The 24,134-nt window shown below is 44.3% G+C and overlaps 1 protein-coding gene across 1 annotated transcript; it reads right to left on the reverse strand.

The window, feature by feature from the left end:
• Window positions 1-4,290: 4,290 nt before the first annotated feature.
• On the reverse strand, window positions 4,291-23,725 carry GOLGA5 (golgin A5). Its single transcript, XM_066607527.1, has 13 exons — window positions 23,576-23,725; window positions 20,242-20,801; window positions 17,396-17,617; window positions 16,232-16,451; window positions 15,345-15,468; window positions 13,540-13,743; window positions 13,199-13,369; window positions 12,858-12,986; window positions 11,783-11,881; window positions 8,182-8,407; window positions 7,993-8,098; window positions 7,537-7,600; window positions 4,291-4,929 (listed from the first exon to the last, which is right to left on the reverse strand). Exons 2-13 carry the CDS (start codon window positions 20,753-20,755, stop codon window positions 4,849-4,851), a joined length of 2,160 nt encoding a protein of 719 aa, XP_066463624.1. The 5' UTR covers window positions 20,756-20,801; window positions 23,576-23,725; the 3' UTR covers window positions 4,291-4,848.
• Between the last annotated feature and the right edge of the window lie 409 nt (window positions 23,726-24,134).

Here is a 24,134-nt window from a genome sequence, read left to right on the forward strand (position 1 = left end):
TCACTGCAGGGGGTTCTGACAGCAGCGGCATGCCCATTGAAATCAATGTGAGAGCTTTGCGATCCTCTGCCACACCTGTAGCAGGGGATTCTGTGCTCCCCGCGGGAAGTCCCCTCAGTGACAAGGGGACTCCCCGCAGCGAATATTGCCGCGTATGTAGTACCAGTAGCTGCTGCATTTCCCACCCTAGTCACTAAGTTTTGCAAATTTTGTTATAAACTTAGGTGACTCGGCTTATATTCGGGTCGGCTTATACTCAAGTATATACGGTACTTATATTTATTCACTGGTTTCTCTCTTATTTTTCAATTGCATAAATCTGTGGTTTCCCAATTAATTGGAATGATTTACAATGCTGCAGATTGCTGTCCTTTTGCTTCCTTTTAGTTAGGTTTCCATTATGTTACCAGAAGAAAAAGCAAACGGTTTTGTTTTTTTAAATCCATTGAAAGCAAAGGGGGAAAAAAGCAGACGTTTCATTCAGTTTTTCTGCTCACTAAATAGAACAGAGAGGGAATTGTGCAGGAAAGCCCCAATGCAGGTGTTCACTGAGCATAAAAACTACTTGCTGAGGCAGATATGGGGATGGATAATAACATGCAGATTAGGGATGTTAACAAGTGGCTCAAGAGTGGGTGTAGGAAGGAGGGGGCTGGGTTCCTGGAGAACTGGCCTGATTTTGCTGATGGCTACAGGTTCTACCATAGGGATGGGCTGCATGTCAATAGGATGGCTGCAGCTGCATTGGGGGAGAAGATGGCTAGAAGGTTGGAGAAGTGTTTAAACTAGGGACTGGGGTGGGGGAGGACAAACAGAGAGGTATAGGGAAAGGCCCATTTACATTGAGCGATGATCATTCAAAAGCGATCGTTTGAGCGACAATCGTTGCGTCTAAATGCGCGGCCATCATGCACTTTCCGTGCGCTGCTAGTTGATCGTTAAATTCAAGCCAGCCTAAAAATCATTGTATGGTCTTATCAGGACCGCACGCTGAGTTCTCCGCAGGTAGTGCTAATAGCATTGTTTCAGCTATTTAACCCATCAGAGAAAAGGAGCTGAATGCAGATAAGAAACCTTCAGCTATTAACTGCATTCAGCTAAAGGCTTCATTTGCACGCTAATAAGCTACTAAGGAAAACTGACATAGTGGGAATAACCGAGACATAGTTGGATAAAAGTTATGTCTGGGTGCTTAACTTAAAGGATTACAGTTTTTGAGTATGAAATAACGTACACTGCAATTGCCATAAAACAGCCCCACCCTAGGGTTTGCGGTACAACTTCTTCCAGGAAATGATCTGTCTTGCCAAACTCAGCGTCGTGCTATTGTATGGCACGCTGACGATTGCAGTGGACCGATGCTTTTGGAACCTTTGTGAGCATGATCATTCCAGAATCCTTTACTGATTTTAAAGATGCAACATTATTTTAGAGTTTTGTCAGACAGTTGCAAAATGGGATGATTATTGGCTTTCAAGCCGGGGTGGCAGTATTTCTCAAACAGTGCAGATAGGAACATGAATGGACAAATCACACCATTCATGACATTGATCTCATCGTTGTCTGCTACGAAGGTGTGCAAGGGCCGATCGATACGCCACAGTAGAGCAGCCCAGCATGAAAATGTACCAGGTGGCTACCAGACATGTGTCTAAAACTGTTCAGTGAATCCTACTGCATATGGGGCTCCAAAGCAGATGGATGATCACTGCAGCTATGATAACAAAGGTCCATTGGAAGAAAAGACTTTCAGTTTGTACGGCATTACCAGTATTGGACCATCGCTGATTGGCAAAGGGTTGCCTTCTCTGATGAGTTACATATTCTGCTTCATCGAATTGATGGACATTGGCATGCCAAGTGAACAAAACCCCTGCAACTACTGCTGGAAGAAACAAGCTGGTGTCAGCAGCAGTACGGTTTGGGTAATTTTTTCATGGCATCCTCTGGGCACTCTGAACCGCTTTGGATATGAATCCATCTTTGAAGATCATGTACACCCCCATACATGCTGTTGGTCTTCCCTGGGGCAGACGGGATCTTCCAGTAAGACAATGCGACATGTCACATGGCTAGAAATCACCGACAGTGTTTGGATAAGTACAAGCAAGACTTCCAAGTACGTCTATGGCCCCCTAGTTCCCCACACTTGAAGACAATTGAACATCTAAGGGACCACCTTGAACGTCATGCTTGCTCTATGGATCCTCCCCTCCAGTTACTGTAGGATGCACTGCAGTCAGTATGGCTCCAAATACCCAAGAATCTACCAGCACTTTACTAAGTCACTTCCATCCCATCTAGCTGCTGTAAATGTGGCACAGTGGTTACTCTGGGCATTTGCTGATGGTTATAAAACATGACTCCACTTTGTACAACGATGACACAGCTAGATACATATCCATGGGGAACAATTACTCTGGATCCGATCACAGTTTAATGGATCTGAAAGTTTTGAGGACTTTTTAAGAATGGCGGATACAAAAAAAACGTGGGAATTTAAACTAATGAGAACTCTAGCCATTAGCATGAGGGCTTAATTTGTTCTCAGGTTATATGCCATAGGACACCTCACACCCATTAACCTTTTCTGTGATTTCTTCATCACCACCTCTCCCATTTCATCTTACACAAACCTTAAGAGTCCTTTTAGACGAGCAGATTCTCTATGAAGGAGCGCTTGTTCAAAATGAGCATCGCTCAGTTCCTGTATAAGCAAATGCAGAGAGTGGACAATGGCTGTTTAACCCTTTAAGGACATGGCCTATTTTGGGCAGAAGAACGCAACGATTTTTGCGGGATTTTCATCTCCACTTTTCAAAAGCTATAACTTTATTTTTTCCGTCGACACGGAGGGCTTGATCTCTGTGTGGCGAACTGCAGCTTTTATTTGGTACCATTTTTGGCTACATAGACTATATTGTAAAACTTTTAGTAATTTGTTTATGATAGCAGGGAGAGAAAACCCATCAATTCTGCCATTATTATACAGCATTAATCATGTAGGATAAATGACAGTACATTTTTTCTGCGCGTTGGTACGATTACAACAATCCCAATTTTTTTTTTTTTAGGTTTTTCCAATCTGCCTTCAAAGTCCTATAACTTTATTTTTCAATGGATGTAGCTTTCTGAGGGTTTGTTTTTTGCGCGATGAGCTGTAGTTTTTATGGGTACCATTTTGGGTCACATATGGCTTTTTTGATCACTTTTTTTGTGTTTTTTGGGAGGCCAATTGAAAAAAAAATATAAGCATTTTGCCTCAGTTTTTTTGTTTTGTTTTTTTGCCTTGCAGGATAAAAAGTGTGTTCAGTTTGTTCGAGTTGTTACAGATACGACAGTATTAAATATGTGGAATTTTACTTTTTTTTTTAATACTAAATAGCGAAAACGGCATAAAGAAAGATTTCTCTACTTTTTTTTTTTTTAATACACTTTTTATGTGCCTGTAGGGGACTCGTACCATAACATCTAAGATCGCTATGATAAAGCATTGCAGGATCATGGGCAATGGCAAAGCAGGATGCCTGCCATAGCAACCCGTCAGCCCTACGCAATTACATCGCGGGGGGCCAATGACGTCAGAGGGCGCGCCCCCCCTCTGTGAGCCCTTTAACATGCCCTGACCTACATAAATTGCGGCGTGTAAGGGGTTAACAGTGGGGATCGCTGTCCTGATGCAACAGCGGGGGTGCAACAGGCGTCCGGCTATCAGTAACAGCCAGCTCCCTTTGCCGGATAGCGCGGGATCTCTTATGACCTTGCACCATCCACAGGGCGCAAGGGTTAAGCCCTGTTGCGTTAAGTACCCCGCTGCCAGGATGTACACTTATGCCATGTGGCGTTGAGGGGTTTTTTAATCTAACTCGGATGAAGTGGGATTAAATAGCCTCAAAAGCTTGCTTATATAATATTTTTATGGTTAGCCAATAAGGTTTCACCTCTATAACAATGTTGCATAAAAAAAAAAAGATACAAATATTTTACATTACAGAGATTTTTCTGGCTATAAAACACTATACTAAACAACGAAACGAGAAAATAAATGGAAGGAAAGCTGCGCCCACATATAGTGAGTTTACAAGCCTGCAACTGGAGTTTTGAAAGCAAGGGTCGTCTAATCGTATCATTGTAGTAACATAACAAAGCCTAGCATATCACTCGCGCAATCTAGTCGCTCTCACCTTGCTATCTTTCCAGTGCCAGTTAAGGCTTTTGGCTCCCCCTAGTGGTAAATGAGTATAACATATAGAAATGCAGGGGGAAAAAAGTCAATAATGGAGAAAGGAAAAAAAACCAACAATTTATATTTATTAATTTTTCGCAGTATTTACTAAAAGATTGCACTAGTCATTGACAACCCCCACAGTTTGTTTATACAGATTAAAGAGAAAAAAATATTTACATTTAAAATGTTACAAGTGCAAAGAAGACACAGCGGAGGACAGGAACAGGATTAATTTGCTCTCCATGTACAATTAGTGTTCCTGTTCTTTGATAAAATACAGTATATGCACCATCCGGGCGGCTGCTGCAGGCGTTCCCTTTAGTGCTGTTGTGATCAGGACTGGTAGCAGCAGAGGGGTTTGTGCGGTTATCGGCTGATAGCTGCGACTGTTTATTTGTTGAAAAAAAAATTAAGGAAACTGCAGACTGTGGAAGCTTCGGAAAGGAAAAGAACCTAAAAACGTCCACCAGCCGTAGAATGTACCATAAAACGATGCGCTCAGAAGACCCCATGAATGGTTTATGTTTCAACTATAGAAGAATCATCCGCTATGCTACCTATATTATGCAGAAAATAAAGATCTGTGTTCCTTGCATATAGCCCACCCCTATTATTCAATGCTATTTCCCAGGGAGGTGGTCGTGATGCATTTCTGGGGTGTATGTCAGAAGAACAATCATTACCCAAAGATGAAGAAGCGCCTGTAAGTAGAGTAAGAAAGAAAAAAAGTTTAACATATAACACTTTTATCAGACATACATGTATTTTATAAAATAATTTTTGAATTAGAGGTGCTGAACAGGATATATTGGGAACTGCTTAACCCTCTTACTGACGCATATTATTAATCATTGGTGTCTGGTACTTGATGTGGATGTAAGGAGCTGTGTCTAATTAACCGTTTACTAAAGATGTCTGGATCCGAACTAGTGACTACCAGCTTAGGGATTCAACAGGGAAAAAAGCCTCCCTCTGTCACCCTATTGGTACCCCCACAACGTAATCATGAGGTGCTGATGACTTTTCATTGCAGGCAGGGACCTATTAGGCCTTGACAGAGGAATACGCTGTATTGCAGTGCATTATAATCAATTGCATGGTCAAATCCTTTAGTGAAAATCTTGGGGAAAAGGAAAGGAGAAGGAAAAGAAACAAAACAAAAAAAACTTTTACTATTAAAAATGCTTTAATTAAAATGATAAAGAAATTTAAAAAAAATACATATAATTGATATCACTGTAATCTTAACAGCCTGAACTAGAAAAGATGCTATGAATCCTACATAATAGAAAAAAACCCCACAATGCTAGAATTGCTGTCCTTTGTTTATCTCCCCCAGCCCCGAAAAAAAGACAAAATAAAAACATGACCAAAGACTTCTACCCCAAAATAGTACCAGAGAAAACTGCAAGTTGTCCTGTAAAAAAACAAAGGAAAATAAATGTTGCGTCTCTTGGGATGCAGCAACATAAAAATTAAGTGTTTTTATTGTGCAGATGCTGCAGAAAAAAACTATAGAAGTTTCCTATATTGGCACCACTGAAGGGGCTAACGCACATCAGCATTATGGTTTCTGTTTTTGTGCTCCTTTATGGGAGAAGAAAAATGGAAAGCCTTGACTAAACAGATCCATTGTATAAAAGGAATCAAACAGGCCGAAAAGTCTCCATTAGGGTCCATTCAGTTTCGATTATGGTGTCTGTCATTTTTCTAGGGTGAAATAGCACCAAATGCAGCACTATTTCGCCCTGGATTTTAACAGTTATCTACAACAGACTATGAATGGAACTTCCTACAGAGAGGTGAAGGAGACCTTCAGAACAAAAAGTAGAAAAAAAGGCTAACATCTATAAAACATGATAAATAGCATAAAAACTAAAACCAAAACACAATGTATTTGCAGATTATTGACTTGCACAGCAATTTCAGCGCAAATCACTGGTCTATTGTACAATAGCCAAGAGGTGGTATAATGAAAAGTGCCTATAATGTCTTGCAAGAAGTGCCAGATCTATGCACAATATGCACCATGGTGAAGAGTGTGGAGCATCTCCAACCAGCCTAAAGGTAAAGACAGGAATAATAGATCCCCCCCATTGTCTTTATGTCTGTAAACTGGAACTTAAGAACTCTATTTAGTAAAGCATTTGACAAAGTATCTCGTACCATACTTATTGAAAAAAAATGACCAAATATGGGATTGATAAGACAACTGTTAGGGGGGATTCACAACTGGCTGAGTGATCGTACTGAAATAGTGGTCATAAATGGCTGCACATCCAAGTGGAAGAATGTATCGAGTGGGGTACCGCAAGGCTCTGTCCTAAGGCCAGTGTTGTTCAACATTTTTATAAATCATCTGGAGGAGGAAATTGAGGGGAAACTGATCAAATTTGCCGACAACACAAAGCTAGGAGGGATAACTAACACTAGAGAATAGAGAAAGGATTCAAAAAGATCTAATAAAGCTTGACCAGTGGGCGGCAATTAACATAATGGTATTTAACAAGGAGAAATACAAAGTCCTACATCTGGGCAAGAAAACTGAAAAGAAAAAAAAAGCACATACAGAATGGGACGAATTGGGCTAAGCAGCAGCACATGTGAAAAAGACTTGGGTATACTAAGAGATCATAGACTGAACATGAGACAACAATGTGATGCAGCAGCCAAAAAGGCAAACACAATTCTGGGCTATATTAAGAGAAGCATAGAGTCTAGATCATGTAAGGTAATTATCCCCCTCTACTCTTCCTTAGTCAGACCTCATCTGGAATACTGTGTTCAGTTTTGGGCACCCCACTTTAAAAAAGACATAGAAAAACTGGAGCAAGTTCAGAGAAGAGTTACCAGGATGGTGAGCGATCTGCAAATCATGTCCTATGAGGAACGGTTAAAGGATCTGGGAATGTTTAGCTTGCAAAAAAGAAGGCTGAGAGGAGACTTAATAGCTGTCTACAAATATCTGAAGGGAACAGATCACAGTGCAGAGGGATGAGCCCTATTCTCATTTGCACAAGGAAAGACTAGAAGCAATGGGATGAAACGGAAGGGGAGGAGATACAGATTAGATATTAGACAGTGAGGGTGATCAATGAGTGGAACAGATTGCCATGGGAGGTGGCGAGTTCTCCTTCAATGGAAGTCTTCAAACAAAGGCTGGACAAATATCGGTCTGGGATGATTTAGTAAATGCTGCCCTGATGAGGGGGTTGGATCCGATGGCCCTGGAGGTCCCTTCCAACTCTACCATTCTATGGGTCTATGATAGCTGTACAGGAATATATACATGCATATATTATACTTACCATATAAATAATAATAAATACCCGAGCAATTGGATATCGTCGTAAGAATACACCAAGTCGGATGCTAGGATTTTAAAAAAAACAAAAAGAAAAACATTTCATTTAAAAAGGTGGATATGGATTTAGGCAAGTAGAGAATGGTTACTCCAATAAAGAACCTTAGTTACTGTACAATAAATGCTTTTTTGAATTTTTTTTTATATACTTACCATTTTAATTAATCATCATTTCAGGACCTCTGCTTGTGATCAGTAAAGGAAAACATTCTGGTTTACATTAAAGTCTGAAAACTAGTCCTGTTCACAAAGCCAAATTATAGGCAAGTCTCTCTGAGCTAAACTCAATAGCTGCATTGCCTGCTACTAATACATTGTAACACAACCCCAGCTGTATAAGTAAGGCTGGGTAGGAGCACGTTTTCAGCCTTTAAATATGTGAGTAAGATGTTATTCGTACCTGAATCTGTCAATCGTACTCGCAGCTTTCCGGACCTTTCCATACATTCCTGCAACATTTGTATCTGCGTCACTGAACAGAACTGGAACATTTCTCAAGCGAGCTCCTACAAAGTTACAGGAGACACATTAGCCCACGCCTCCAGAAGTTACAGATTGTGAACCTCCACAAAAATATTATTCTACACACCATCCCCGCTGTCCACTGCGGCCATGTTAATGGTAGAGCCGCTCGCACTGCTCCCCTGCATGCTCTTCAGCTGATGCTCCAGCCTCTCCAGCTGGAACACCAGCGAGTTCTTCTCCGTACTCAAACTCTCCAGCATAGTCTGTTTTTGGATTAGGGTCTCCGTCAGCTGGTGTAGCCGATTCTCCAGCTCGCTTTCGCTGCTGCTGCTTAACGCTTTGTTGGTGAGCTGTGTAAAAGGTTTATAAATGACAAACATAAAATGAATCTATAAAGAAATGCAGATGTACAATATCAAAAGACATACATGCCATATGTGCAACCCATGCATTGCCATATGGGCGCAGCAGGTAAGAAGGCCTCTTATTGATGGCTTGTATAGAATATAATACAGTAACAAAATAAAAGGAAGAGCGAGCACTACTGCTTAACTGATCATTTATATGCCTGTATATATAATGTCTTACTCAGGATTAAGGCCCCCTGCACACGATCATCTTTGAATTGCAGAATCTGCGACAGTCTCCTGTGTGGAAGATCTGTGGCATTCTTGACAAAGACCACACTAGGTCGAAACGTCGCATTTATTAAGAATGGAGGAATAAAAAAGGATAGTATTTATGCTGCCACCTTCTTCATTAATTATTGGATTTGTAGTGCAGTTATGGCTCTGGCTCCTTGGTGAGGCGGCATATATAGACCTCATAAGCCTCACCCCTTTGTTTGGATTAATAGAAATATTTGTGTGCTGATGACCGGATCATAGTCTGTAGGAACTAGCGCAATGCAAGACTGACTGATTCTCCTGCAGGAAGGACAAGGAGATGGTAACTGTGGCCACTACCTGCAAAACCATTCACTTTTTGGGGACGGTTTTGCTGTTGTCTCCAGTGCACCTGTTATCCCTTTCATTTGAAGCAAAGCAGGTAGGTGTGGTGCAAATATAATTGGCTATTTGTAGCCCTCCATTTTGTATCTTATTGTAATGCAAGCCTATATAAATGGCTATTTATGTTCCTTTATCCTCCATTTTGTATCTTAAATACGAAATGCTATGAATACTCATGTGGACTTTAAATCTGTTTGGTGTAGGTTTAGTTATACAGTTACAATGTTAATTGAATCAACAATTACCAGAACAATGTTAATTGTGTTAACTACAATTCTGTTTGTATAGGTTTGTTTAAACTCTGTCCATATGCAATGTATTGCCTTGAATCTGTTGAGTCTTGTTAATCCTGTGATACCATCATCATTGTCTAGGGAATGGAGTCTTCGGATGGTGGGGGGGTCTCAGATTGATAACATCTTGGAGTATATGGGTAAGCAGTTATAGTATATAAAATAGGAGACAAATTGTAATGCATCAGACGCATTTTGGACCTGTGATGGGGAATGTCATCTGACAGTGTCGTTTCCAAGACGCCCTCCTGTTTTTCCGACTTTTCACCGTTGCTTCTCCGGTTGATGTACAAAGTAGATAAGTATACCTAAGGCTCTTGGTGATGTGAGTATTAATGTAACAATTGTTTAACTATTGTTTACCAAAACGTTTATGCAATATCACCTATTTTTATGTAACTTTGTTTTATTTTTATTCATTTATTCATTTGTATTAATAAATTGTGTTGTATCAACCCACTTGTCCTTCTTTAAAGGGGTTCTGACATGAATAATTTTTTTATGCTTTAGCAGCCATTGTTCCCTGGTCTGCCTAATGGACCCAGGGAACCCATGGGTTAATGGCTGCTAAAGCATAAAAATTATATACTTACCTTGTCTCCTGTTGTTGTTGACATCGGGGGGTCATCTCCCGGCAGCATATTAGCACTTTCTGCTTAGGTTAAGCAGCCTGACTAGAGCCACCTGATTGGTGCACGCTGTGCAGTCACGTGGTGCCGAAGAGCCAATCAGGTGGCTCTAATCAGCAGCGCTGCTTAACCTAAGCAGAAAGTGCTAGTATGCCTCCCGGCATGCAGTCTTCTTCCTCCAGCAGCCGCGCTGCTCCGGGATCGCGCGCATGCGCAGTGGAGAGGTGCCCTCTGACAGGAGTCAGGACGGGCTGCGTCTCCACTGCGCATGCGCAGCACTCCGGAGTTCAGCCGGACGGACGGGCCGCCCACAGCAAGCACTGCTTGTGACGTGCTTGCTGTGGCGGTCCGTCCGTTGACCTCGGAAGTGCCTGACGGACGGACCAGAGCAGGAAGCGGTCTTTTTGACTGCTCCTGCTCTGCTTTAAAGGCACAGAAGAAGATGCCGGCTGGAGGGGACATGCCTGGCGATCGGGCCAGGCCAGGCAAGGTGAGTACAATTTTTTTTTTTTCATGTCAGAACCCCTTTAAAGCCGTATCCGAACTTGTTGTTTTTTCCAATTGGCAAAACAATGGGTGAAATTGATTTACAACCAGTTATACTTCCTAACTGGGCAGATTGATATCTCTGAAGTTTTAATGGGTTTTCCGGGCTATTTTTTATTGATGAACTATCCTGAGAGGCAGGCCCTATCCAATCAGTTGTTCAGGTGGCCACTGTTACAGGTATAGAGTGGAAGCAGATAGCACCAACCTCTATGTAGTAGCTGGCGCTGGTACCTGCAGGCACAGCTTCCTTTAAAATCAATAAGATATGTGCCTGCAGTTATGAGTGTTGGCCATTACACATGGGTTCCAACCTATTTATTCACTTCTGTTCTGTACCTTAGGCATTGCCAGCAACAGCAGGCACCAAACAGCTAAATCAGCTGGGATCTTAAACAGCGTACCCTAGCCAAGCCATTATTGAGGTTAGGCCATCAATAAAATAGCCTGGAAAACACCTATGAGTTTTCCAGGCTATTTTACTGTAATGCTTAAAGTATATCCTTAAAGAGGTTCTGTCAGGAAAAAACAATACAAAAAAAAAACCTACTCACCTGTACCGTCGAGGCCGGTACCCGGAAGGCTGCTGCTGCTCCTCTTTATCTCCAGCAGCTCTGCGATCGAATGGCAGAAGCTGGCAAACTGCCTCTGCTCCGACCATGCCAGGCGGCAAGTACTGCCGCCCAGGTCAGTGGTCGGCATATTACAAGTGACGCCTCGCCCGCCCACTGATTGGCCTGGCCGCATCTAACTTCTGCCGTCCACAGAGAGTCAACGGCGAGTGTGCATGCGTCCCCCTTCCCGGCGCGCATGCGCACTCGCCGTCAACTCTCCGTGGACCGCAGAGGTGAAACGCGGCCAGGATAGCGAGAGCGCGCAGGAGCAGCTGGAGCTGACCCTGCACGCAGCAGGTAAACAGCAGAGGGAGAACAACAACGGGATTAGGAGAGGTTTTTTTGTCAGTCTTTTCTTTTTACAGGTTAAACTTTTAAGGGATAAAGGGCAGGATTGGGCGAGTATGCATTTTTTTTCATTTTACTCACAGAACCCCTTTACGTTTTTCTGAGCAGTGTAGTTAAATTTGTGTTATACCCGACAGTCGCACTGAAGGGCACGCGTGGCCACTCGCTGACGTACACTTCAGGACGAACATGGGCTATGGCGTCTACCTGATAGGTGAAACAACCCCTTTAATTTAGTCACACAGAAGCAGGCAACATAGTTTTAGAAGAAATACAATGCATTACCTGATTCCTGAGTTTTTGGATTTCATCCTCCCGGTCTCTGATCCTTCCTTGCAAAGTATTCTTTGTCCTGTAAAGATCCTCTTGAATATATTGCAACTCCTGTACACCATGGATATAAAAAAAATAATAAGTCTGAGAAATCAATAATGATTTACAATTCAAAGGTTTCATGGGTTTGTATTTGGTAGAATACAGCTGTATGAAGTTTTACTATATGGACATTCTAAATTCAGCTAGGACAGTGGTGGCGAACCTATGGCACGCGTGCCAGAGGCGGCACGCAGTGCCCTCCCTGCTGGGACGCATCTCCGGTGGCCGCTCACCACGTTAGTGAATACCGGCAGGAGCCGTGGCTTCCCTGCTGGCATTCACTCAGCAGCACTGCTATCTGCGCTGATCGCGGTGTATACTGTGACGTCAGTGTGCAGCCGGGATACTCCTCCCCTGACCTCTTCTGCTTGGTTCCGTGAGAGCAGGGGAGGAGGCGCCCAGCAGCACACTGACATCAGCGTGCACCCGCGATCAGCGCTGCTGGCGGCGCACTGGGCAGAGGAGCAGTGGTGCTTCCACGAGGAAGAGGGGGTAAGTATGTGGGTCACGGGGGGGGGGGGGGGGGGGCCGCTGTGGGATGTCACTATCACGCTAAGGGGCCGCTGTGGGGTGTCACTGTTACTACTGGGGCCGCTGTGGGGTGTCACTGTTACTACTGGGGCCGCTGTGGGATATCACTATTACACTGAGGGCCACTGTGGGGTGTCACTATTACACTGGGGGCCGCGATGGGGTGTCACTATTATACTGAGGGCCGCTGTGGGATGTCACTATTACCACTTGGGCCGCTGTGGCGGGGGGGGGTCACTAATACCACTGGCGGGTGTCACTATTATTGCTGGGGCCACTGGGGAGGGTAACTATTATCGTTGGGGTATGTTTACATGTGGCGGAAATGGGCAGGGCTGTTTCAAAATAGACAGCGTGCAGATTTTTACTGCTTTTTAGGTGCGGCAATGCTGCACTTGTACTTTTTAGTATTTAGCCATTACTCTTCAGAAATAATGTGGAATTGGGTGTTTACCTGTTTCTGACGCTCAAGTTCTGCCTCCAGCTCCTGCTTAGCCCTTCTCTGGTCTGCAACTTGCTCCTGAAAGTCCTGAAGCTGCTCCCGAGCCGACTCTGCTTCACTCACCTGCTGAGTCTCCACATCCTACAAGAGGACAATAAATGCAATGCATCTTACAAAGTCGTGAATATGGCCTAACGCTTCCTTCCATGCATAAAACAGGTTTGAAACAAGCTGTATTTTCAGTGATGTTACTGCTGCTCACTAGTGAATGGGTAGGCTGCATTCTACGTAATATCCCAATTGATCTCTATAGAATGGGTAGGCTGCATTCTAAAATATTCAGTCAGGTTCACCTGTAGCTCCGCCTTCAATTGCTGTATCTGTGCAAGGAGTTTTTGGACCTCTTCTCTCTGCAAGTCTCGTTCATGTCTCATCTCCTCTAGTTCCATGCTGCTGGCTGTGTGACTGTCTAATCCTTCAATGCCGGAACCCTCTTTCAGACTGTTAATTAGTTTTTCTTTGGACTGTAAACACATTTAGAACAAGAAAAAAAGAGTTAACCATTAGAACTACTGACATCTCTAAATACACCAACATAACTTGAACGCCACACTCTAAAATATCCTTTAAATGTAATGTCAATTTAGAAACTTAAACCAGGATTGCAAAATGACTCACTGCCGTCTCCTTGTACCTGTAAGATGCGGGTTGCCTTTTGTTTGTAATCCACCATTTCCTGTTTCACAGTCTCAGCTGCAGCTTTTGCAGCCTTAAATTGCTGCTGCAGCTCATCACCCTTCCTCTTCTCCTCCATGTGCTTCTTTTCTGCAACAATGATGGACTCAGCCAGGTTCTGACGCTCAGCTTCCATTTTACTCAGACGAGCTGCAAATTCATTCTGAGGATTATATTGAAAAGTACATGTAATATTTGGCATCATAAAAGTTTTTTACAGGACTGACAGAGCACTTTCTTCTTGCATGAAGCACATATGTATATATTCCGGTAAAACCTCTACTAACGTTGGTAATCCGTCCAAAAGCAATCTGCTTTACCTGAAGCCGTTGCTATTCGAGGTAATTATTTCCAAAGGAATCAATGTAAATCCAATTAATTCGTTCTAGACATTTCAAAAAACACACCAAACCAAATTTAATGGTGAATATGGTCTTTAATACCAAAAACAATAATAAATGAATATAAAAGACTACTGTAAAGAATAAATGAACATTTAACATGTTATTGTGCGTTATCTGTGGTGTTACATAGGACTGCATGTCACATCCACTACATCATTTGTCCTCAGCGTTATCACTGTGTTCTCTGTGCTGTTACATTGGAGTGCAATCGTCCAGTACAGTACTGTATTAGTGTATTACCCGTCACCTATGATGGAGAAGGGTGGGTTGCATTAGCAGCATGAGGAAGAGACGCAGAGCAGGAGATCCCATGGGTTCAGCAGCAAGCTCACATGGGCCGGCACACGCCGGTGTTATTAGAAACAACCAATCTTACTAGAGACAAAATTTAGGCTAAAAAAACCGGCCTTACTTAAAAAAAAAAAAATTAATTATCGGTCTTAGTAGATGTCAATGCTGGTAGAGGTTTTAATATATCACCCTGTTTCCCGGAAAATAAGACGCGTCTTATATTAATTTTTGCTCCCAAATATGCGCTACGTCTTATTTTCAGGGGGTGTCTTATTTCGCCGCGGCAAATCCGTCTGTGGCCACTAATCCCTCAACTGGCCAGCTTTGTGGACGAAATTTCTCAGAAATCTCGTCCACATGGGACAGCAAATCTGTCACGGCAAAGCTGGGAGAAGCCGGTGTTGTGGTGCGGATTCACCGGCCACAGAAACGGAAAAGCGTGCAGCCAGGTCGCTTCAAAACAAGCGGCTGCGTGCCGTGGGTTTTGAAGCAGCGCTTTCCCGGCGGAAATCCTGCTGTTTATCGCTGTGGCCAAACAGCGAGATTTCCGCTGGAAATACGCTCTGTGAGAACCCAGCCTTAAGAATCACACACAGGTTGCCTGACTCACACACAGAGCCATAAAAAAATAAGGGCTGTAAAGTAACGTATCTGTCTGCAGACAGAAGTTCCTCTACCACTTGTAAGCAGGGATGGTATTGCAGCTTCCAGCCACCAGGGGGAGCTCATCACAGCAGACATGTACAGCAGGAACAGAACGTACAGTATGGACTTTTCCAGCCAGCAAGGGGAGCTCACAACAGCACACTCGTACAGCACAGCAGGGAGAGGATAACAGCAGACTGTCTGCAGATCTACCTATATATCTGGAGGTAGGAGATAACGGGGATGGCAGCAGGGGACAGGCCTCTTGACTTGCCTGCACACTTTACTATGCCTTACTATCGGGAGGTGCCTTATATTTAGGACTTCTGCAAATTTCAGGGGGTGCCTTATTTTCGGGGAAACACGGTATATATATATATATTATATACACACACACATACACACAAATACATGCAATACACACCTGCATCTGTTTAAAACCATCTTGTTCCCTTTTCAAAGTAGCCTCTGCTTCTCGAAGCCTCTCCTGAACAGTCTGCAATGCTTGGCTGTGAAGGCTGCTACCTTCATTATGGTCCTGCAGAATCCTGGCAATTATAAACCATTAGTTGCGATTATAAAAAATAAATTTAAAATGCAACACCAACGAAGCGTGTTACATGACCAAGTATTAATGTACCAAAACCAGAAAAAAATGGTTAAAAATATTCAAAACCACAAATAAATACACCCAAAGTTTTGCACCCACATATGCAAACTCCTAGAATTCCCCCATAAGCATAGAGATAGATAGATTGTATTTATACACACAATAATAATTTACACACACAAATATATATATAATGTTCTGCTACATACATGCATGCTGAAAACGCCACGCTAACCGCAGTAAGAAGCGCCTCTGTGAGGGAGGCCTTAAGAGTAGCCTAAATCCCAACGTACAAGTGTAGTCATACATGACCCCCCACTAGCTGCTTCTTTGCTATTGTCTGTCTGTGGGCATACAGAAGTTGACAAGGGGACATGTGAGTGATCTCCAGCATTTCTGCTGGAGGGGACTGCTCCTGCCCTGAACTGATTGGGCAGAAAGATGGAGGACTGTGTAGCCACGGGATGTATGGCTACATAGTTCTGCCAATGATCAGACAACATGCACTGCCAGATCATTAAAAGGTAGAAGTCAGGGTCTCTGGATCTACCAGACCCCCCTGCCTCTGGATGATAAGGTGCAGATGCTTTTCAGCAAGATTTTATCTTGCAGAAAACTGTGTCTTATAGTCAGAACACTACGGTAAGGTGTTGCTTGTGACATGAAACAAGCCCGCTGAATTCTGTTCCCCAGTATCGTACCTTGATTTTTCATTCTGCAGCTTCTCTAGAGCCTCCGTGCGACTGCTCAGTAACTGGTCAGCTTCCTGCAACCGAACCTTAAGCACCGCCAGCTGGGAGTCTTTTGCATCTAGAGCCTGTGTCAGGTCATCCACCTGAGCTCGGAGCTCCCTCGTGGCCCGATCACTTTTGGAATTATCCCCATTCCACTTTTCTATCCGCACCCGGGCTTCATTCAGTTCTACAACGTGATAGCACTATTAAATACACAGTAAGGGCTTATTTAGACGACCGTATATCAGCTCGGTTTTCAAGCCGAGCCGATATACAGTGTCCTTGTCCGCAGGGGGGAGGGGTGGAAGAGCCAGGAGTAGGAACTGAGCTCCTGCCCCTTCCCCGCCACTATTTGCAATAGAAGGCGGGATGGGGCGGAGCTAAGAGCGAGTACTTAGCTCCACCCCACCCCACTATTCCCATTGCAAATGGTGGCGAGGGGCGGGGAAGGGGCGGGAGCTCAGTTCCAGCACCTGGCTCTTCCACCCTCCCCACCCTCCCCCCCTGCAGACAAGGACACCGTATATCAGCTCAGTGTGAAAACCGAGCTAATATACAGTCGTCTAAATAAGCCCTTAAAATGATTCAACAACTCCGAAAGTCAAAATAAAACACAACAGGGTTTATGATGCTATATAAATTGAACATCACTCGCCAGGGTGCTTTTTTAATGAACACATTTAGGGGTCTGGCAGCAGGTACTTCTACTAATCAGAACATATTGCAAGCGATTTGCAATATCATTCCACAGAAGAATAGGACTCCCACAGAGTGAGCGCTGGCGGATGCAATCATGTAGTCATCTACAGACAGCTTTACCAAAGGAGGCACTAAAGAGGACTCTGGCAACAGGTTATCTCCCATGGGAACAAAGAATCCAACACGCTTAATCCTACTTCCCCCTTCATTATCTGCCAGGGGACAGTCAGGATACCCCAATACACATTGAGAAGGTGGTCCATCATCTAACGTGTATTGGAAACGTAGGCGAGTCTATATGGGTAATATTTTTTCACTGGATCTCGTGATAGCGCATAGCTTCATCGCTGAAACATGGCAGTCAATTCACCTGCCAATGTGGTTCTGTAATGTAAATTATATCCAGCTGTAACATCTGGAGCTCAGTGTTACCTTCTTGCACCTCTTTGGAGCGCTGGATCAATCCCGCCATCTCCTGGTTCAGAGACTGGACCTCACTCCTCAGCAGCTGGTTCTCCAAGCGAAGATTGGACAGTTCTTGAGACTTCTGATCTCCATTAGTCTGGCCAGGACTGGGGGTCGGTTCTGATGCACTCATGTCCTCTTCTTTGCCCTCTTGAACACTTTGCACTGATTGTGACTTGTTGAGATCTTCTGCTCAATGATACAGAAGCAATTAGAATTAGTAAATATAGGCCCTTCCCCCACTTGGCCTTCCAAAAGTAAAGAGGAGAAAACTATTCAATCTTTTTCTGAGTGCCAATTTATAAGTACGTAATAGACCAGAGTCAGTATTGCTGTTTTTTTCCCCACCTAGTGTAGCTAGGGCTTATATTTCAAGTGCACCCACTCTCCCTGAAAATCAGAGTGGGTCTTATTTTCAGGAAAAACACGGTACTAGCCATAATATAGCGAGGTGATGGTTTCCAACTCATAAGAATGCACCTTTTACTTGTTTTTGTGTATTTTTACTTTCCATTAAAAATTCAGTTCATACTCTTACCCCCCAAATGTTGATCCAGAGGAAGGTAAAAAGCAAAGAAAAAAACAATGAGGTAGAATCCAATTTTCCACATTTTAGGGGGAAAAAAAGTCCTTCCAAACTCCAAGTCTGGCAATGAGAAAAAGGTCCATTCACACCAAAAAAGTATCGTTTGAATGAGCGAATTACGTCAGAGTTCGCTCGTTCAGCCTGTTTATACAGGCAGATACATCATTAGCTTGTTCAAATAAGAAATCGGTCATTCGCAATCACTGTATAAAGGCCCATTTACAGCAGCCGATGATCGCTAAAAAAATCGCTAATCGGCGATCATTTTAGCTACTTATTAACTGAATTCAGCTGAGGCTTCATTTGCATACCTAATTGCTACTAAGTAGCTGAGTAGCTACTTAATAGTTTATGCAAAATGATCGCTCAAAGCCGTCACTCAAACTGTCATTTGAGCGATCATCGGCTGGTGTAAATGAGACTGAGAACAACTGAACAATTGGTATTTAAACTGAACAATTAGTAAACGAGCCAACGATGATTTTTATGCCTGCATAACGCAAACAAAAAGTGAACGATTACCGTTAGTCGTTGGCTGCATTTAGACTGAACAATTGTTCACCTTTGCTCGTTTGGACGATTTTTTGACCGATAATCGTTATGTCTAAGCGCACCTTTACACACATTCTCCCTCCTATATAGCTTCCTGTAATATGGGATTTAAACAGCATTTTACATAAAGACAAACCCCTCCCCCTTTTAGTTTTTTTACGATCTCTTCTGACCAGACTGTAACGTTGTAAGTTCACCGCCCAGTCACAGCTTTCATCCAACCAGGTCTCTGTTATTCCCACTATGTCATAGTTTTCCTCAGACATTATTATTTCTAGTTCGTCCACCTTACTGGTCAGACTTCTAGCATTAGTCACCATACAGTTTAGAAGGTTTTGGTTATTTTTTATATTAAGTGTATTTCTATCAACTATTCTGCCAGTCCTTCTTTCATCACCTTAACCAATGGGATGACAAGCTCCGACTGGGAGCTTATGCCACCCACACATTAATATATTCTTCCCACTTGGGTTCGGCAATAAAGAGCCAAACGGGCCCATCCGTTTAGGAGTCTTTTGTATCCTCCCATCAGCAATGAGAAACATGCACTACCAAGGTCTGTGTTTTTTTTGATTGCCTATTACTCTTGCATGAGCTAACAATCTGAAACTTGATGTTTTGGAAAAAAGCAAAAATCGTATATAAATAAAGAATTTATTAAAATAAAAAACAAAACTATTCTGATTTGATTTGGGGAACCCGCGCAGAAGATCAGCTGGTGAAGCGACCCATAGGGAATCGTGGGGCGTCCACACCTCAATTAACACATGCCGATTTGATTTGCGGATGCCACGTGCGGAAAAGAAATCGCAGCATGCTCCATTTTACCGCGGATGGACTCTATTAATTTCTATGGAAGCGAGTGATCCGCAATGCATCTGCAATTGAATTGCGGATTTGTAGATAGATATTCCTCTCTGGTTGCTTGGAGACCAAGCAGGGAGGTGAGGAGGAGGGGGAAGGCAGTCTCTTAGGGCTTGTGATTCTTTTTTTCCGTAGTGCATCTACGTGGAAAAAATAAATACATTTAAAAAGGAATTTAAAAAAAAAAAAAAAAAATTTGGCATCCGCGATCGCCATTTTTATGGACCTTCCACCTACATCTAACTTTGTCATTGGTGCCAATGTGCACCTGATCACTGGATCCTCACCAGCCCCTCCCAGTAATCTGTCAACATGATCCGTGTGGTGTCGAACTCGAACACCAAGAAGACAACACACCCTTCTATGATCCCGGTCATTGTGGCAGATTGCCCTGTTCATCCCCCAAATAATTGAGTCTCCCACTACCAGGACCTGTCTAGCCTGCCCTTCCCCTTCTTACTGGAGCAGACAGCCCACTGGTGGTCAGAGGGCATGTCATGCTGCAGCACTGCCAATTCTGTAATGGCATTCCCCTCATCTAATAGCTTTCTACAGATCCTGAAAGTCACAGAAATATGCACTTTTCTGCATTAACTCCCAGCTCTCTCCTAGTGTTCTGCCAATGTAAGTGTCAGTCTCCACTGTAGTTCTAGAATTATATACACAAGCCAGGAAACTAAGGATGGGGATAACTATAGGTCCTGCCCAGATAGGGAAGTGTAGAAGTGCCTAGAATTGGAAGCAGACAATTTAAAATTAGAAGATCAATACCACTGGCCCAACGTAAGCCGCCTGTCGTCTTTTTCATTACCTTGGATCTTAGGGGATGTGGTTTCCGATGGCTTGACACTTTGCGAGTTGCTTCTCTCAGATGGACTAATGGAGGCCGCCTCCCTGCTACTCTCTTTTTTCGCCTCTAGGACACCATTGTGCACCTTGTCTGAGCTGTTGAGGAAATCAAATAACTGTTCATCATCCGGCTCAGATTTCTTGCGTCTCACAAAGTGGCTGGCTGTCCGCTGAGACGCCACGTTGGCAGAAGTGCTGCGAGATACTTCTGTGCTCGACCTTGTGACAGCTTTAACATTGGCAGTGCCGGCTAAGAGCGTGGCCTTCTGATGCTTTATGTTATCAGCCGCTGAGGAGATGAAGCTGGACTTGCCATAAGTCGGACTCTTCTCTTGAGGGTTGTCAGGGTAATAGACTGTGGGGCTCTCCACCGTGGAAACGTCATCTTTGCTCTTGTTTAATGCAGTGGCCGCTCCTTGGTCCACTAAGTTCAAGAGATCCTCGGCTCTAGCGGTCAAATCGGTAAACCAAGACATCGCAGGAGTGACTGACGGTCGGCCTTCAAGGCTACTGAATCATGACCTAAGAAAGGAAAGAAAGAGACTTCCTGGGAAATGTTTGGAGAGGTTTCACGACAGCTGGAAAGCCATGGAGACCACAGCTTTAGTTTATGTACAAAGTGCTATGTAAATCGTTAGGGTCATTGTGCCTTATGTATATAAAGGGAATCATTGCATTATACACATGTTGTGTTTCAATGGCTCACCATTTTCAAGATCTCCGCTTGCTATCAGTGAATTATTACGTTTTGAGGATTCATAACTCCATCCACATCCTTGGTGCTCCTATATAACCTATGTGGATCCACAGAATATACTGATAACAGTGAACCACAAGCTGCCTGAACCTGACCTATGGCACAGAGCAGGAGGACATACAACATATGTTCTTTACATTCTCACTACAGATCTTGATTACATGTAACGATTATCACTCACAATTCTTTCAAGCGGCCGTAAATGAGCGATAATCGTTACATGTAAATGTGGGCATCGTGCAGTTTTCGTTGGAACGATGATTTTAAGGTGGACTTAAAATCCATCGTTCAGCCACCGAGAGATGAAGCAAACACATTTATCTCTCACTAGACTGCAGGATGTTCTCCTTGCGACACATTTATGCTAGTCGGGAGAGAACAATGCAATCTGCTAGCAGCCACAGAGAGAACAATGCAGCTGCTTACACAGCTGGGTGTGTGTTTAAACAGCTCCTGGAAGCCCCTTTACATGCAAATGAAGATGATAAAGTATTAATGGCCATTAACACTTTATGCAAATAGATCGCTAAATCTATCAGTTGTTTGAAAGATCATCTTTGCGTGTGAAGGGGCTTTTAATAGGGCGGTTACTATTAATGTACCCTCAGGATAGCTAAACGATAGCTGATCATTGGGGGTCCGCCACTCAGGATCCTGACAATTGCTGGGCCACTATCAGTGCAGACCGTGCTGCCAACATTGCTGTGGCCCAGGTTGGTACTACAAGTACAGCTCACATTGAAATCAAACAGGCTGCTACAAAACAGAGAGTGATATCAGATTCCAGCTCTGTCTGCACTGACAGCGACTGAGCAATCAGCTGATCAGGGATGCTGAGTGGAGGACCCCTCGTTGATCAACTATTAATGACCTGTTCTGAGCATACATCATCAACACTAGAAACCCCTTTAAATATCAGATTGGGAGCCCCTATGGATGCCTAATAGGACTCTCAGAGCTGGGTGTAGCGCTGTGGCTCACTGAGCAATCTCCCTAATGGGGCTGTGATTCTCTACACATCACCTGGACGGAAGCGAAAGCTGAAGCGGCTGTGGCCCCATAGTTTTAGACAATGAAGGGGTCCCAAAAGTCCGACCCAATGATGGCATATCCTAGTTACATGCCATTAAAGGGGTGGTGTCACCATTAAAAAATAAAATTCTGCATGGCTTGATATAAAATAACTGGTATATTGACCTGTCTTCAGCCCCCAGGATACAGCTGAGTAGCGCCAGTTCCCAATGTATATGTCCGGTGGACGTTAGGTGACCTCTGTCACCAGAGGCTGCAGCGGCACCATCCAGGACTCCTGGCATCATGGCACTTGGGATAGAAGCGCTGATGCCAGGAGTTCGGATAGTGACGCTGCAGCCTCTGATTGGCCGCAGCAGTCACCTGACATCTGCTGGCCATATATGTCGGGAACTGGGGCTGCAGGAGCGGCTCAGCTGTGTTCAGGGGGGCTGAAAACAGTCGAATATACGTGTTCCTTTTATTCTAGAACAGGCCCTGCAGGAATTATTTGGGCAGTGACCGCCCTTTACCGTCTGTGGTGGGAGACATCGGCAGCACACGCTTCTCTCCTGTCCTGATAGTTTGTTATAATGTATCAGTGCAGATAAAGTGTATCAGTCTGGAGTTCATACGTTTTACCTCACAGGGGGGTTTATTAGACTGGTACAACTGTGACAGACCCTCAGCTGTGATCACTAATAGGGTGAATGCACACGGCCGGGTAGGATTCTGACGGTCAGATTCTCGCAGTGGGATGTGACCCTGCGCCCCTGCAGTGACCCACGGCTTACCTGTCCATCGTCTTCGCTCTGCGGATGTGCCGGCTGATGCACAGCTGCTCATGCGCAGTGGAGAGCCGGCGCGTCATTGATGATGCAGCAGTGCAAGCCTAATAGGACATGCCGCAACTTTGTTATGCATAGGCTGTCTGCATAGGATTGCATAAACCAATGTAATCCTATGGCAGCGTACAACGGCGTGAAATCTCCGCTGCTTCTGTCGCGTGTGCATTCAGCCATAAGATGGGTTTTCAGCCACAGACAGATTTCAGCCAGTGTCTCCTCCACAATCATCCAGTCATGTACGGATATTTTGCGGCAGCTCGTAAGACCGCGCTCTCCCCGTGACGAGGCCTGCAACGCTGATCTGCCACAAAATAGCGCGGTGTGCCGTGGTATACTGTCCAACATGATGCTGGGCAGCATGCCGGAAACCTGATGGACCGCGTTATTGTCAGTGGCGTCCATCGGGCGCGGGTCATGTGACACGTCCGTCCTCAGCTGGCGGTCTGTTCTGCTCCTGTGACAGGATGGCCAAATGCAGATGTGGACAAAATCGTGAAAGGAAGAACATTATATTCTGGGAATGAGCTGCCAGCACTAATGTACGAGCCAGGAGGGGTGGAGATCATCATGTAGCAGCAGCAGTCACAGCAAGCCAGCTCTTAGTAGGTACTGGGGGGTCACACAGTGCTGCTGCGGTAAGTGCAACGGTTACACACGCGGGGTGACCGCTGGAGACTTACCGGCTCCTCACAGCCTCGGGTCCGTCTTCAGCTCCATCCCCCACCCGAGACGTGGACCCGGAACTGCTGACACACGTCAAGTCCCCAAACAAGGTGTCCTCCGCACTGCCTGCCTGGGCCTCACATCACTGGGACTGCGGCTAGAGCGGCCCTGCCTGTCTGTCTCCGTACAGTAACCATAGAGACGGGATTTACCATAGAGTCTCGGGATAGAGTGGTCTCTCTATAGACAAGAAGGCTAGTCTACCATAGAGCTGAGGAGCTCATGGATAGAAGCTGCTGTGCTGTACACCTCATAGGTCTTACTGCAGAACTATGTAAGGGCGGTGTGAGGTTTCCCATTGAAATCAATGGGAAACACTTGCAATCCTCTGGCTGCGTGAAACGTGTGCTGGAGGACCGCAATTTCACAAAGTCATGCGAGGCGTTTTCAAATGAAAACCGCCATATATTCGCGTATAAAACGCCCGTTGGTAAGAATGAGATCGGACATCGCGCTCGCCCGTGTGAATGCAGCCATAGCCCAAGAAAGAAATCTCTGCATGTCCCACTTCTGTGA

Source organism: Eleutherodactylus coqui, chromosome 6 (genome assembly GCF_035609145.1).
Source record: "Eleutherodactylus coqui strain aEleCoq1 chromosome 6, aEleCoq1.hap1, whole genome shotgun sequence".
Classification (NCBI taxonomy): Eukaryota; Metazoa; Chordata; class Amphibia; order Anura; family Eleutherodactylidae; genus Eleutherodactylus; species Eleutherodactylus coqui.

Excerpts from the sequence above, each read along its gene's own strand:
- GOLGA5 (XM_066607527.1), bottom strand. The coding sequence starts at position 20,755 with ATGTCTTGGTTTACCGATTTGACCGCTAGAGCCGAGGATCTCTTGAAC. Across the intron at positions 12,987-13,198 it reads AATTGAAGGCGGAGCTACAG|GATGTGGAGACTCAGCAGGT; the intron begins GTGAACCTGACT and ends GTCCTCTTGTAG. Across the intron at positions 4,930-7,536 it reads TATTTATTATTATTTATATG|GCGCTTCTTCATCTTTGGGT; the intron begins GTAAGTATAATA and ends CTCTACTTACAG.